The 16,663-nt window shown below is 38.6% G+C and overlaps 2 protein-coding genes across 2 annotated transcripts in view; both read left to right on the top strand.

Annotated features, from left to right (window-relative positions):
* Positions 1 to 8,279, top strand: part of LOC135076423 (peptidyl-prolyl cis-trans isomerase 1) — a 28,071-nt gene extending 19,792 nt beyond the window's left edge. The window contains exons 25-31 of the mRNA XM_063970890.1: positions 775 to 898; positions 2,649 to 2,843; positions 4,241 to 4,735; positions 5,196 to 5,292; positions 5,797 to 5,887; positions 6,831 to 6,924; positions 8,028 to 8,279. Of these exons, the coding sequence (XP_063826960.1) occupies positions 775 to 898; positions 2,649 to 2,843; positions 4,241 to 4,735; positions 5,196 to 5,292; positions 5,797 to 5,887; positions 6,831 to 6,924; positions 8,028 to 8,094 (1,163 nt within the window). The 3' untranslated portion in view covers positions 8,095 to 8,279. The remainder of the gene's footprint in view (positions 1 to 774; positions 899 to 2,648; positions 2,844 to 4,240; positions 4,736 to 5,195; positions 5,293 to 5,796; positions 5,888 to 6,830; positions 6,925 to 8,027) is intronic.
* A 6,283-nt stretch (positions 8,280 to 14,562) lies between these two features.
* The window catches only part of LOC135076739 (immunoglobulin superfamily DCC subclass member 3-like), a 132,542-nt gene continuing 130,441 nt past the window's right edge, over positions 14,563 to 16,663 (top strand). Inside the window, exon 1 of the mRNA XM_063971160.1 lies at positions 14,563 to 14,758. Within this exon, the coding sequence (XP_063827230.1) occupies positions 14,563 to 14,758 (196 nt within the window). The remainder of the gene's footprint in view (positions 14,759 to 16,663) is intronic.

Genomic DNA, 16,663 nt, shown 5'->3' with positions numbered 1-16,663 from the left:
AAGCAAAACCTCATTCGTTAGCAAACGTCATATTTATTTAAATATTAGCAGCATTGTTTTTTGCACGGTTATGTTGGCAGGTTTGACTCTTACAGTACCTAGTGCAAGCGAAAACCGACACTAAGGTGACGAACCTTTTCATTCCGCGACTGTACAAACGCCAGCACATCAGCCTTTACATTTACGTAGCAAAAGTTCACCCATTACAAAGACATAAGATCCCACGGTGTTTAGCTTGGTGTACCATCGTATGTACGACTCCTCAACCTTTGTTAACCAGCTTTTTAGGGTTCCGTAGCCAAATGGCAAAAAACGGAACCCTTATAGATTCGTCATGTCTGTCTGTCCGTCCGTATGTCACAGCCATTTTTTTCCGAAACTATAAGAGCTATACTGTTGAAACTTGGTAAGTAGATGTATTCTGTGAACCGCATTAAGATTTTGATGCAAAAATAAAAAAATAATAATAAATATTGGGGGCTCCTCATACTTAGAACTGAAACTTAAAAATGTTTTTTTCATCAAACACATACGTGTGGGGTGTCTATGGATAGGTCTTTAAAAATGATATCGAGGTTTCTATGGATAGGTCTTTATAAATAAAAAATAAAGAAATAAAAAAGATGGTCCCCCCCCCTCTAACTTCTAAAATAAGAAAATGAAAAATCTAAAAAAAAACATAATATGATGTACATTACTATAAACACTACCAACGAAAATTGTTTTGAACGAGATCTAGTAAGTAGTTTTTTTAATACCTCGTTTTATCTACAGAGGACCCAGAGCATTTGCGCGCACGCAAGCCAGCTGCCGAGAAGCCCGAAGCGCGCCGCGCGCCGCGCAGTCGAGCTGACATGTTAGCGCGCGCGCTGGGCGTCCATCCGCGGCACGACCAGCGGTCAGTACTCATCTATATCTATACTTATAATAAATCTGTAGAGAGGTCAATTCTGTACATGAAATATATTTTCAAAATAACTATCAGGGGGTGATTAGTGATCGATACTGATGCCAAAAATGCAATCAGTAAAATTTTTGTCTGTCTGTCTGTCTGTCTGTCTGTCTGTCTGTATGTTCCATAAAGAAACAAAAACTACTTGACGGATTTTAACGAAACTTGGTACAATTATTCTTCGTACTCCTGGGCAGGTTATAGGATACTTAGGAATTCCCACGGGCACGGGAATTAGCGGGAAAATCCTTTTGTATGAAAAATCTAAACTGCTTAAGTTAGACGCTTGAAATTTGGCATGCAGGTACCTTAGTAAACTTAAAGCTTAGTTACAACAGGATATTGCAAAATTCCCACGGGAACGGGAGTTAGCGGGAAAAAACATTTGTATGAAAAAATCTAAACCGCGTAAGATAGATGAAGGGGGTAAAACGGGATCACCCGTGGTAGTGCCCTTGAAAGTATACTTACCTAATATTAAAATAATAAAAAAATAATATCTTTAAAAGCTTAAGTCCTACACGACTAAGGCTGAGTTGCACCACCTTACTTTAACCGTAACTATAACCAAGACCGGTGTTTTTTATGGAGTTGACAAATTTGATGTTTATTACAGTTAGTAAATTGATTTCGGAGAACAGCTAATCAAAGAAATGCCATTTACAGGTGCAAAATTGTGTGCCTTCAGTCTGTATTTACCGTTAGGCCCAGAACAGACGGTGAAACGAAACTGCAACTGCTAGTTACTTTTGAGTTGCATCTAAGTTTCTGCCATAGATCAGAAAGTTGCAGTTTCGTTGCAGTTGCGTTTCACCGTCTGTTCTGGGCCTTAGGATGCTACGAGAAACTTGTAAAACATTACTCTGTGTTTGCTGACGAACAGAAATAGATATTACATGAGTATGTAGCACGACCCTCTAATTTACTATACATATACTATAATTTAAAATAAATTAAGTTTTTAAGACCAGATTGAAGGGTCTTTTAAAAAAAGTTGTGGTTTCGAATTATTGGGGTATGGTGTCAAACTGTCTATTGGAGTCACCGGCCGTCCGCGTCCCCCGCATTTTTTCTATTCCTCCATTTCCCTGGTGTGGCTATTTACACGCCACACCATTTGTTGAAATTGTTGGAGGCTTTACCAGGCCTGTTCATCTCCGCGAGTTTACATCGAAAACAAAACACGCACGATGGCCCACCTACAGGATACTATTCGACAAGGCCTCACATACGAGCGAGCATTAACTCACGCACGCGTATTCTTGTGTATGATGGAAGAAAATAAAAAAAATGGTGTACTAAATACTGTGCAGTATTTAACTGCCTAAATAATAATAATAAAAACACAGAATGTACTTTTTTAAGTTGTCTCAAGACACTGAGAGGTAAATAAGTAGTTAATATTATTCATGATAATTCATTCTAAATCATGTATTTCCTCCGCCATTTTCTGCAGTTTGGCACCTCACGTCACATCATTTTACCGAAGTCAGCCCTATAGCTTCGGCGTAGTGCCGATCACTGACGTTTGTCAACAAAATGGTGCTTGACTCTTGAGACAAGCTAAATTACACCATATTCTTAATGACATTGAGCATACATTTTTTAAATACCTTCGCGAAGTAAAACTTCTGTACGTAGTACTTATTATTATTCTGTGGCTTTACGTTCACATTTAATGATAATAACATTACAGGGAAGGCATGCCGCTCCGCCGCCGTGACGCCCCAGCATCAGCAGTATACTCCGCGCCCAAGTTGTCTTCGGCTGTCAGCAACATGGCGGAGGGCCTGGGATCGGCCAGGCCTCACGAGGAGAGGGACAACGAGGGCGGTTACGATCCCTTCAGTCTGCTGAGAAGCACCTTTAAAGGGCGGGAGATGGCGCAAAGGTAATACATGTCGCAGTCTTCATAATTTATTTTCTTAATTTTGCGATAATTTAGCAATAAGTTCTCAAATTGATTAATGTAGTACCGGAAGTGAGTGAACGCCGTAACGTTAATACGATCGAGTCAATTGAGTGACGAAAAGAGAACGGAATCGTGTTGGTGGGGGAATCATTGAGCTAGTACAGTCTGTGTGCAACTATCACTCGGGGCGGACGTATATCGCAAGACCGTTGGTTCACTCAGTTCCGATACAACTCTAGTGCTGTGTGTAATTCTCGTGAATATACTGAGTTCATTAATTTCAAAGTCAAAGTCAAAGTCAAAATTTCTTTATTTGTTTAGACTAATAAATAGTTCTTACAAATCGTCATTTTGCTCTTAAGGAGCCTCTACATGTCTCATAATCTTTTCACCCTACCAGCGCTTCGAGACCAACATTTGGCAAGTGCTGAGAAGAAGCGCCGCAACAAACTCAGTCACCACTGTCTGCCGGTTAATATAAATAAATAGAAATAGCAGTAGTAGGTACATTCGATTCAGGAGCAGTTCACTGAATTTACCATGCATTCTTGTATAGTGTATCTTATAAGAATGGGTATACAAAATTGCGTGGTATATTAAACAAGGTAGTGACGTGCTAATATCTAGACTTACAGATTACACACTTAAATACTAGTAGAAATGACTCGCATACATAAATTGGAATAACTTGGATTGACCAGTCCCCGAAAGCAGCGCCTGTTCACAGACATGACGAGTGAACCAGCCATCGCTTCACTCGACCATATTAGAGGGAATGTAACGATTTTCTACGAGTGGATTTCATTTTGCCTGAGACATACGCCATGAACCCTCCCGACCAGATCAAGACCGACCATGAACCAGAGGACCCTCCTGACGGCGACAGCGACGCTCATCCATCCCTGGCGTCGACGTACATTTTTTTATGTTGTATGGAAGTGTCATCACTAGCAACACACTGGTCAAAGATTAAATTGGAGACGCTGCGGTAATTTGGACGAAAAGATGTCAGAAGCTTTCCGAATGTTTATTAATCCAGTTGGATTCGATGATTTTTGTATTTTTTTATACCCACATCGAGGAAGCACTTGGCCTATACCTCACCTGATGGAAAATGATGATTAGGCGGTAGAAGCGGGTTTCATCCACAGGAACTGGCTATCTCACCAGTTACTGACTTAAGTAAGATAGTGGTAGTTAGCCAGGTGGACTTGAATAAGCCTTACTACCTACTAAACTGAGCAGGTTTTTAGCAAAAAAATACACAGAAAATCATGTTACTTTCAATTTTGCAATAATATTCTCCGAAAATAGTGTAGATTGATAAACTGTTGATCAGTTCAAATTCACTGAGTAAATTACGTATTTAATTGCAGGAAGGAAGAACGTCCTGAGCGCTCCGAGCCCCGTCGCGAAAGAGAAAAAGATAAATTCCACGACAAAGAAGACAGACGCGATAAACACAAGAGCGAGAGGGAGCGACACATCTCCGAAATGAGCGACAAGGACGACGCGCGCAAACCGGAGAAGTCCGATCGCCGACCCGAACGGAGCGAGGACAGAGATCGGAAGACAGAGAGGAGCGAAAGAGATGACAGGGACCGCAAATATTCTGAGAAGAGTGAGAGAGAGGACAGGGACCGCAAATACTCTGAAAAGAGCGAGAGAGATGACCGCAAACACGATAGCAAACATGCGGACAAGAGCGACAGGGATAGCAAGTACGATAAGAGGGATGACAAGCGGGACCGGTCGAGGGAGCGAGACAGATATAGGGACAAGAGTGAGAAGCGTAGGGATGATGATAGGAAGAGGGATGAAGATGATAGAGACAAAAGGAGGCGGTCGCGTTCTTCTAGCAGGGGAAGGAGGTAAGATTTGATTATATTTTAACAATTTTGAAAAAATACAGTTTAGGATTCTGTAAAGCCTGGTCCGTGAGCACGTAGAATTTTGTCCAATGACCCCAAGCTACCCATCCTTATCGCTCGCGCGTAATTATATTGCTGTCGCGACTGTGCGACGCGCGCCCGCAGTGAGTGTGCGAGCGCGACAGCAACATAATTACGCGCGAGCGATAAGGATGGGTAGCTTAGGGTCATTGGACAAAATTCTACGTGCTCACGGACCAGACTATAGTAATTAATACTTAGTTGTAATTTGAGCTTTGTCACGCTTATTTTGTTAAACGATTAACGATAATATTCTGATGTTGCAGCATGAAAATTGGCCTACAGAAATGTTTGCCACGAAGACAGTATGTTTGCCTATTTCTTATGTGTTGATAATGATATGTAGTGTCCTTTCTTTAGTACAAAGTGTGTCTCTCAGTAGGTCTCGAGACCGCAAACACTCCGCGTCGAGCCATCGCGAGAAAAGTCGCGACAAGTCGCAAGATAAGTCGCCGCAAGAGGACGACAAAAAGAAGGTCAGTTTAACTTTTAGAATGTGAAGTATGGTATAATTATGTTTCCTTGTTACATTTGCAGTCGATTGCTCATAGTATAAAAGAATCAGTAACATTGCGTGGTTATTAATATTAAATGAAGAGGGTGCAGAGGTCTTAAAATTTACAAGGGTCATAATATTTTGGTATCATGCTTTTTTTTTTAAATCACTTCTATAAACGCTTTCTTCTACTTCCAGAAAAGGGTAAATATTGACTTTTAATCCATTAGGTATAAAAAGGCTAAAGAATATTAATACTATAGTCTGGTCTGCGAGCACGTAGAATTTTGTCCAATGACCCCAAGCTACCCATCCTTGTCGCTCGCGCGTAATTATGTTGCTGTCGCGCTCGCACACTCACTGCGGGATAAGGATGGGTAGCTTGGGGTCATTGGACAAAATTCTACGTGCTCACAGACCGGGCTTTAGTAAATAATAGTTGAACATTTGTATGAATTCAAATTGACTTTAAATTGTTTTACAGGAAGAAGAGCGCAACGAAGCTCGCAAAGAGCTGATGGAGATCGTCCGCCTCATCAAGTCCAGGCAGCGCGACCGCGAGAACAAAGCCGCAGGTTCGATTCTAGTTCTAGCTGCTTTACCTACGCTTATTTATAGAAGACTGTCTCACTCACTCTTGCCAGTCTGTCAGGGTGGGGGAGGGAGACGAACAGATGGACTATTTCGTAAAATTAATCCATTATTTTCATTTCTCACTCACACACATGAGGGTGATGCTTTATATTGTAATGCATGTAATGCTCTCGCTTTTTTAACATAAAATATTCTGGTGTTATCACGTCACTAAAACGGAGCAATTGTCATTGTTTTTATTTGAGGTGAGCAGCAAGTTTCCACAAAACTAAGCCTATTTGTTACACAAGGCAAGAAGTTCTGAACTATTGTACAGTCAGCGTCAAACAGTTCGTGACACCCAAAGTGGCCAAAAAGTTCACAACACAATCTTATTCCTATTGTAAGGCGGTTATCACACTGCGCCGCGCTCCGCCGCGGAGCGCGTGATTTCATATAAAAAATCCCGCGCGCGGACGCGTTGTCAGTGTGTTGTGCCGCGCGTGTTTCTATACAAACTGAGGTACTTGCATACAATGATTAAATCTGTCGTCCCGCGTACCGCGGCGGAGCGCGGCGCAGTGTGATAACCGCCTAACATAGACGTGTTGCGATTTTTTTTGAGCTACTTTCATCACGCAGGAACTATTTGACGCTGCTGTAATTTTTATTAAAATTACGGGTTAAATCACTGTTCTTACCAGTCTTCAATATTGGCACTGCCCTATGTATTTACACCGCGCTTAAAATTGCAGCAAATAATATTGTTTATTCATTTATTCGTTTACAATGCTTTTGCTTTCCATCCCTTTATTACCAAGTGAACAAAATACTCTTTACACATCACATTTTCTCTAGCTTTTCAAAACTGGCTTTTACCTAGTAAGTAGTGCTTCAGTCAGTAGTCGACTAGTGGGTACATAGTTGGTGTTTATATCACAACAGAAGCGAAGAAGCGTCGTGACTCGAGCCGCAGTTCCTCGGGCTCCGAGCGCGAGCGACGCCGCCGCGAGCGCAGGAAGCGAAGCGAGAGCCCTCGGTAAGTTGTGATATTAAGTTTCTTTTGTAATTTTGGAATTGCTATAAGCTAAAGCCCGGTCCGTGAGCACGTAGAATTTTGTCCAATGACCCCAAGCTACCCATCCTTATGGCTCGCGCGTATTAATATTGCTGTCGCGACTGTGCGACGGGCGCCCGCAGTGAGTGTGCGAGCGCGACAGCAACATAATTACGCGCGAGCTATAAGGATGGGTATCTTGGGGTCATTGGACAAAATTCTACGTGCTCGCAGACCAGATTATAGACAGTGTAGAATCTTGGAATCGCGCGTTTGTAGACAGTGAAAAAACTGAATCGTTTAATTGTATAACCCGGTCGAACTGCTGCGCACCTCACTGGAATACGATTATCCCTCGCACTCATCCGGATACCTCCCCGCGTTTGCCCCGTCCGTACCTGTGTCGATGTGACGTCACGGCCGTCTGGTGCGCAGTTAACTCGACCGGGTTGTAGATATCGTTAAATTAGAGTTCGCTATTTAAATTGTATACTAATATGTTTCGCTGGGCACAGAATATGTCAAGATGTGTTCAAAATTTTTTAACTCCTGTTACATAAAAAAAACACTGCAAATATGACCGGGCCTGTTTCACTGGTTCGTGATTAAGCTTTGAATAGTTACCGGTGAAACTAAAAGGTATAGATTTCAGAGAAAAAAGCTCTTGGTTATTAACCAAGTAGCAAAACAGGCCCTTATTGTTGCTTGAAATATTGGTAGTTTTTGTTTAACGAGTAAGTAAAATTGACAATTTTGTTATTATATTTATTTGTGGAAAAATCAACCCTTATGCAATGCGAAAGTTAAAATGTAATATAGTATCTAAGGCCCAGTTTTTTGATTCATAGTTAAAATAACTAATTGTTAAATTTTGCTACTAATGGTTAAATATTAACAAAATGTAAACTAATAGTTAAAAAATGTACTAAAAGTCAAGTTAACCATTGTTCGAAAAACATTTTTCTCTGATATTTAACCACTTGTCATTTGACATCTGTCAAATTTAACTATTGGTTATTTTAACTACGAATCAAAAAACTGGGCCTTAGTAGTATAATAATAAAGATTACTATTTAACCCGCCAGGCGCCGCCGCGATAGTTCCGAGCGCGATTCCCGTCGGCGCCGACGCGGCTCGTCGTCGTCGCGCTAGGTGTGTCTGCGCCTAATGTGCACGAGCTATGTTTGACTACGGATTATGATGGACATACGTTGGGGATTTACCCACCATATTATACACTTCGTCATAATATTATGTATTTTTTTTATAGTATTTTCCAATTTTCTTTTCTCTTTAATCTTGTTTCTAGACTTTACACTTTATAGGGCACTGGCTACATATTAATATACATTTATTTTAAACAAGCTTTCCGCCCGCGGCTTCGCCCGCGTGGTATTTTGTCTGTCACAGAAAAACAATATCGCGCGCGTATTTGCTCACCGTTTAGACCTACCCTGGACTACGACAAACATTTTAAAACCAAAATCAGCTCAATCGGGCCAGCCGTTCTCGAGTTTTAATCAGACTAACGAACATCAATTAATTCATTTTTATTTATATAAAAGATTAGATAACGATTCTGAAACGTCAAGTGACAACAATGGGGACTATATTAACCCAATATAATTGAGAGTAGCGCCCTCCTGTCAATGTCATAGCTAGGACGGCTCAGTGTTAGTCGAAAAGAAATGAAAATTTTAACATGCTGTGCCTTATAAAGGGTTAAGACAAAGCAATTATGTTTAAAATGTGCTTCTTACACCCGAACATCTTGATTTTAACACTGCACCATAACTATCCGGAATACACGATATTTATGTCGTTATGAGTTTCTACTCATTAATAGGATTTAAAAAAATATATGTCTATGAAATATAATTAATTACTTTAGCGAATCAATTCAACTTGTGTATTTAAAATGAATTGTAACGATAGTTAAATACACACTGGTTGAATAAAATGAATAAAATTACATAAAATATTAAAACCTATTTAAGGAATTTTAAATATATCTGTGTAATCTATCTGTATCTATGTTTTAGATATACGTAGGTTCAAACTATATCTTTGTGTATAATGAGAAATATACATACATATTATATTCCAATACTACAATTTTATTCTATATTTGATTACCTGGCCTATATCAATATTATGTGAAAAATCGGTGTATTTAGCAATTTGCAGTTGCAGTAAAAGTAAATATCAAAATAATGAATAGAATTACCCGTACCTAACGTTACTTATTAGTATATTTTTGAAAAAGCCTTTTAGAATAAAATACTGACTCAAAAACATGGTTCTATATTGGCTCACATAAAATTCTAAATCCTATTCTTTGTCTTACTACCGATTTGTGTTCATAATAATCTCTCTTCATAATTTTATTTTTCATACTTTTTTTATTCATAAATTTTTATTACTACCATCGTAGCTCATAACAGTTAGTAATCATAATTTTTTTATCAATACTGTTACTACCAAGAACCATTTAAAATACATAATTTTTATTTTCAGATCTTTAGTCTTCATAACATTCATTGATCATATTGTTTTAATTAATAATGTTGTTACTAAGAACATACTTCAACTCATAATGTTGTTGTTCAGAATAATTTACTTTATAACAGACATACTCGTATCTTTAAAAAAATCATATATAATTTAATAGAGATGCTTATCTAGCATGCAGAGCATGCAGCATGAAAGCAAGCATGCAGCATGCATTGGTATCTCCTCGTCTCCGGCGCTGCGGGATGTGCAGCCCTTCCGCCCTTGCGTAACGAGGCTCAGGCACCCACGCTTGCTTCCGCAGCTTCGGCTTTTTGGATCGCCATCGGCGCCTTCGGCGCCTCGGCGACCAGCCTCAGCCGCTCCAGCTCGCCCGGGCGCCTGAGCGTCGTTACAGCGGGCGAGGGCTGCCCTCCCTCCGCGCCTCCGGCTTTTAAATTACACTCTAGGGGTAGGGCAGACAAGACTACGTGGAGTCGGTTTTGCAGCGATTCGTTTCTGTCATGTTAGTTTTTTGGCACAAAATATTGCCTGTTTTGGACCATTTCAAATTAATTTAATGTTAAAATACGATTTAATACGAATAAAGACATCATGATTTTCAATAATATGGATAAATACACTTATGAGTAATAAATTTATGAAAACAAAGATTAGGATACATCACATTTATGAATATTATAGTTATTTATTCGAATGATTATGAGTTTCGATCATTAGTATAGAAAAATATATGAAAACAAATATTAGTAAAAACTAAGTGTATGATTAGTGATATTATGAATATCAATGATTATGTTTTTAAATATGTAGGTTTTAAATTTTTTATGAAGAATGATCATTATGGTATCAAATTGTATGAGAAATATTTTCGGACCTCCAATGATAGGAATTGAAAAGTTATGTAAGAAAATGCGCTACCCAAAAACATCCGTAAAACAGTAAAGACTCGGAACAATGAACTCTGAAAATGTTGGAAAACCCACCCAAAAATATTGTACATAAAAATATAAAATTAAAATATGTTATACACAAAACATGTAATTGAAAAAACAAAAACACTTCTACGTATTTCTTAATAATACATATTAATTACTTTACAACTTGTGTTTTTTTATGTAAGACTAAGCATGAGTGATTGTGGCAGTGATGACGACGTCTAGGAACAGGATAAATGTTACAGAAGTGAATATTTTTACTTTCATGTTCATTGTCTTTGATTCTTAATAGAAATCGATCCAAAAAAATTATCAATCGAACTTTTAATTGTGAAGTTCTCAGAATTCTCTACTTTCTTTGTAAGCACAATCAAGTATAAAAATTATTATGCAATAAATCGATTTTTTAAATCAATATAAATATCTTTTAAGGCTTACAATACCACTTCTGGTCCGAATTCATTGCTCTTGAGTGTATTGAGATAATTTAAATAAGTATGAATCGACTTTGAACATCCTATTTAGAAGCTCATTTATTCCTTGTAGTTTATTTTCTGGAAAATATTGATGTGCATTTTTTATAGAGATACAAACAATGTTTAGATTTAAGTTTCGTGTATATTTAAGAGTATGTTTACGCTTGACCGTATTTACTCACGAGTCTGACAAAATTTAAATAACTGAACCTTCTTTTATCCTTCTCTTAAGTGTAGGTAATGAAATTATTGAGACAAACCTCTATAAGGTGCTTAAAATTAAAAATCTCTTTCGTATTTGAGTTTCAGTAGCAAATACGGCACGTGGAAATCGGTCTAGTGTAAATGAGCCTTGTACAATTGTGTTTCATTAGTCAAATAAACGTTAATTTCATTCAGTATTTGTTTTCTTAAGATCCTTAAAATCTTGTTTTCCTTATTCCTATATTATAAATACCAAAAGATTAAAGACGATCGATAAAGATGATACAGACGACAACCATCAAGCTAAAATTTTGTCATCTTGAAAATAAAAGGTATAGTAAATTATTAACTTAGTTGAAAAGCACACATTCTTGGGAGACTAGAATGCGTCCACAAAATTCAGTAGAATGATTCTTTTTCTCAGATGAGCCAAATAAACGGGTTATGTAAAGTTCTCCGCAAACAATTTGTATTGCAGGAAACTGAAGAGAAAAAGAAGAGGTCAAGTTTTCCGAAAATAATACCCATTAGAAGCAAGTAAAACAAAACATCACAGTGCTTTAGTAACCGTCTTTGGTCAGCCGGAATCTGCAGTTGTAAACCCAAGTAAGACCTCTTCCATTCAACTTTTCGTTTATGTGCGTAACCTGTCATTTTTACGCTGTCTGTATTGCCGTTGTCCTTATAATATTTCCCCATCATGGAAACAGTAGCGACGTCATAAGAACTTACCGTTGTCCACTTTATTAACGGGGACTACAGTGCACTCGGAACATAATATCATCATAGACCATAAACAGTAACAGTGGTGTAACTGCTCAGTTCAAATAATTGAACTACGGTTGTGTCATGATCCAACGATTTTATAGTTGAACTAACATCGAATGCTACTTTAGCAGTTTCTAATTACACCCGACACGTGTCACCAACTCCGGTGTCTCGAGCGCCCTTAATTGCTTCTACAAGGGCTACTTATCAGCCCTCGAGTAATCTTCAATACGGATTCCTAGAAAAAAGCTTTCCTTGAGAAACGTAATACGCGGTCTCCATCGGCGTGTTTCTTCAATATCGGTAATAGGTTTTGTACGAAACGTTTTCTGTACATTGCTCTTTTAATTTTCTGGATTTTTATGAGTTTTTATGAGTGGTATGTAGGTAGCTACTTCGCTTTGTGAAGACATTCGATTTTCGAAGCTATGAAAAAGTGCCACTTGTCTAGGAAGCTGGACTTAAGCGTTGTATACAGGACGGTACATCCAAGACACCCAATCAAAAGTCCGTTTCCACCTGACCTTACTGGGATTCAAATGGGGCTCTCACTTAGGCGATACCCCACGCCTGCCCGTGATACCCGCCTGAATATCTCGAATCGGAATCGAATTCGGAAAGCAGGCAGCGGGCGGAATACTAAATAGTGGGCAAATGAAGGACAATTCTAAGTAAGGCAGTCGTGTCCAGTTCAGTAAACCGTATAACCAAGTCGTGGAGGGTGTCAATTGCCTACAGGATATTACATGGCCCGATTGATCAGGCGATCTAAGGTGTCCCATAAGGCACGGATTTTTTTATAGAGGGTACTTCAACCTTCTCATTAAATATTCAAATAAAAAAGAAAAGTACGCAGAAAAAACTATTAGTACCTACCCAAATTAAAGTAGGGTCGAACAGCTAACGGTTGTTTTGTTGTCTTTCGTGCTGTAACCAATGAGGGTTTTCGCGATTGAAAAATCCGCCAGATGGCAATACGCGAGGTCCAAATGATTGGTGGATTTTGACATATCTGTCAATGTCATGTCAAAAATAACCAATCATGCGGTATTTGGACCTCGCGTCTACGTATTGCCATCTGGTGGATTTTTCAATCGCGAAAACCCTCATTGATAGAGAATCTTGTTCAGATCGATCATCGATCTGGACCCCCTGATGATGTTCCTCTCATAGCGGCAAATTCTTGGTTAGAAGCTAGTCAGTTACTTTCGTTCCAGACTGCCATTAACTTACCTTCACCAGATTAGTGGTTTTGATTCAATTTTTTACATGGTTTGGAAGTTTTGTATTAGTTCTTTAACATCGTTAATTATTTTATAAAAAGGTAAACCATTCAAGTCTTTTTATTTTACGTATTAACACATGGTTTGAAGTAGTATCTGTGAAAACTACAAGTACACCGAGGTATTCAAGGAAGTTATGTTTGCTTACATAAACAAGTACCTACCTATGTACTGCGTAAGTGCGTAGTACATACCTCAGGTGGTTAGGTATACGGCTGCCATGTTGTATGGTGACTCCAAGGTCCTGTTATTGTACTTCAATGCTAAAGGAAGTTACAAACTTTGGCTTCAGTTCCACAATGTTGTTATATTATTCGTAACACAGGTGTTCTTTGTATATTTTACTAACTTATACAAAAATCATGCGATCTTATGATTATTTTAATTTTAGATGATGTTATTGTTTACTTTTTGTTTCAAAAAAGGTTCCAGGTTACCCTTGTCTTCTTCTTCTAGTATGCCTCTATTAATTTATTTATGGAAGTAGTAGGTAAATAATTGTTTAGGCACTGATTCGTTTGATCATATCCTTCAGTAATTAATTTTATATTGTATTAAGGCAACATTTCAGACTCAGGCAGAACTATCTAATAGAAGTATTAATTAAAATATCTATTTGCAAATCTTGTTTTGAAGGCTTATATCTTGGGGAGAGTTTCCCCGAAATTCGTAAAATGCGTGGCGTGAGATTCAAAGGATTCGGGGAAAGAGCGGGCTCTAGGTTTCGGGTGAGACTCGCCGGGAATATGGATCAGTTCCTAAAACGTGTTGGAAATAAAGAATGGTTTCGAATGGAAACCTTTCGTGTTCTTGTATTATAAAAAGAGTAGGCATCCATCTAAGAAAAGCCCAATTTCCTGAAAAAATATTACGTAAAGTATTAAAATTCAAGGAAAATCCATTATCAATATCAAGTAAATTGTTAGAAGCTAGAATTGTTAATTCATTTTAAAGAAAGTAGTGAAACCGACCTAAGAATAAAGAAGATTTAATTTTATTAGACAACAATAAGGACAAAAATATGTGGGATGTTCTTACTGCTGCTAAAAAAGAGGTTGTCAACAACGGGCTGCTTTTTTCAGCAGTGGGTAGATATTCCCATTAAATGCAAAAAAATAAACTTATATTTTGGAGGGAATATAAAATCTTAAACTAAAATTATAAATTAATAATGTTAATCGAAACATCTAGGACTTTACTGAACAAAATTCGCGGTACATTTCACGCCTTCCCGCAAAGTCGCTGCAAAACCACGCAGCGGCGTTACACCGCCGCAGCAGACGCGCGCAAAATGCAGCCGAAGTCACGGAGACGGAGCTGTGAACTTGTCAGTCGCGTCATCGGTCTGCAGCGGCGCCGGCCGGCGTACCCGTGACATACTTCAGTGCAGGCGGAACTACAATGCTATTATCGATTCGCTTATGACAGAAAATGCGTTGAATGGACACGGGGAGGGGCGCGGGGCGGTCGGCCGCGCGCGCTCCGAGGCTCAGTGCGCGCGGGGTGGCGGGCTGCGACACCGCCTCTACGCAGCCCGCTTACGGAACTTCCGAGTGCAGTGCAAATGCTTGTGTTTTTATGGCGTTCATATTACTACGACTGTTGGTGCTGGGTGTGATCGCGGCGGCGGCCGACGGTGCGTTCATGATGTGTTGTTGTGCCCACGTGGTGGCCGGTGGTGTTTACGGCGGCGAGCGCATGCGTTGCGCTTGTTTGCTTCGCGGGTCAACCGCCTAACCTACGAAGCCTACATATACGTACCTATCTGGTGCGTCAAGTAAGTCTAGGATATGGATCAGGAGATGATGCGAGCCCCGGCAGGCAGGTAATCGATGCGGCTTACATTCCCGCTCACGTCCTCGCCTAGTTCCTTCGGTTCAAAACAAACAGGTTTTGGCATTCCTCTAAAACGTCCTCACTGCTCTGTTATTACCGTGCAGCAAACCGCGTTACTCTCATGTTTACTGTTTTTGTTACAACATCGTTTCTGTTAAGTTAACCTTTTTAATCTACCCTTTTCTTCAGGGATAGGTAAATGAAGTTACACGGAAGTTTCGGTGAATTTCGTTCTTCAAACAATTCATAAGGATTATTCTTCTTATAAGATTCCAATAACATTTGTCTACAACATTTGTCTACAACTTTCTAGTTAAGACGCAGTTACGTAGCCTCCAGCAGGTTTATTGTCAAATACATTAGTATTGTGCTTGTTTTTCTTCTCTATCGGCATGTTAATCCTTTCATTCATATGTATTTTAAAGCGATAGTAAGTTAATTGGTATCCTTGCTCAATGGAATTGTTCGTACTTAGCTTCAACTAATGTAGGTATAGGTAACGATCAAGATATAACATAGTAAATGTCTATACCTAACTATTGTTAGTAGCAAATGGGCAAGTCATGATGATCTTGAAAAAGGATTCTGTCATGAGAAAATTTCATAACCAGTCATTTTAGAGAACAAATATGAAGACCAAAATGCGCGAACGTTATTAGCTCTACAAAAAAAATCCTTCCAAAATTTTGTTGATAAATTAACACCTCATGCGATGCTCTAAGGATTACAAATGGCCTTTATGTTACGGTGATCCTTCATAACACAGACCCGTTAGAAAAATAAACGAAGGTAATAAAAGTACCAATTTGCGGCAATCAACATCAATATGTCTATAGAAAATCTTAAACATAACGGAACTAGATACAAAACATAACCTGCCTAAAGTAGAAAGAAATTTTAGAATATAATTACAGTCAAAAACTTTAGTGAACAATACAAAATTGAATTAAGTATTACTGTTTTAGTATATTGAGAAGACAAATATCACTGTTGAAGTGAAAGTCGGGCGCTAAAGAACGTATTTCGAAGGTCTGATCGAGTGAACATGTTAAAAGGAACTATTGTTTCTGTAGTGCAGAATAAGTTTGGAGATGCGACGGAGATATTTGCAAACTTTACGATAAAAACAATAAATAGCAACAAACTTTCCAAATCTTAAGTCCTCTTAAGCCAGATAAGAAACGACACTCAAGACTCGATTCAAAGTTCAGCATAGATAACAAACCTGCGATTCCAATATTCATCAGACAAATAACAGACTTGAATCTAGGTAGGAAAATTCATTCCAGAGTTCTTCAACAAGAGTAGAGTTCACATTTAAAACAACTATCTAATGAGTAAATTACAACCAAACGTTATTACACTACTTACTTTCTGTAATTTTGTTTCATGAGATATTCGGAAGAAGATCTAATTTTAGTTGGACGTTCAGAAGATACGTTTATCTTCTGGGATCTCGCAGTATTACACGAGAAGCGAGAATCCTTCCAACAAAAACTGCTCTTATCATTAAGTACCTATGTATAACCAAACCGTTTTGTGTCCAAAATAGTGGAATTTGTCAGGAAAATAACATCCAAATAGAATTGTGCCAGATCTTTAATCAAATACGGCTTATTTCGAAGAAAAATAATGTGGAGTATTACTTGTTACAAGATTAGTTACGTATTAAACACTCACGTTCGACCTACGTTACATTTCTACG

Source organism: Ostrinia nubilalis, chromosome 12 (assembly GCF_963855985.1).
Source record: "Ostrinia nubilalis chromosome 12, ilOstNubi1.1, whole genome shotgun sequence".
Lineage (NCBI taxonomy): Eukaryota > Metazoa > Arthropoda > Insecta > Lepidoptera > Crambidae > Ostrinia > Ostrinia nubilalis.
This window is presented reverse-complemented; position numbering and strand designations above follow the sequence as displayed.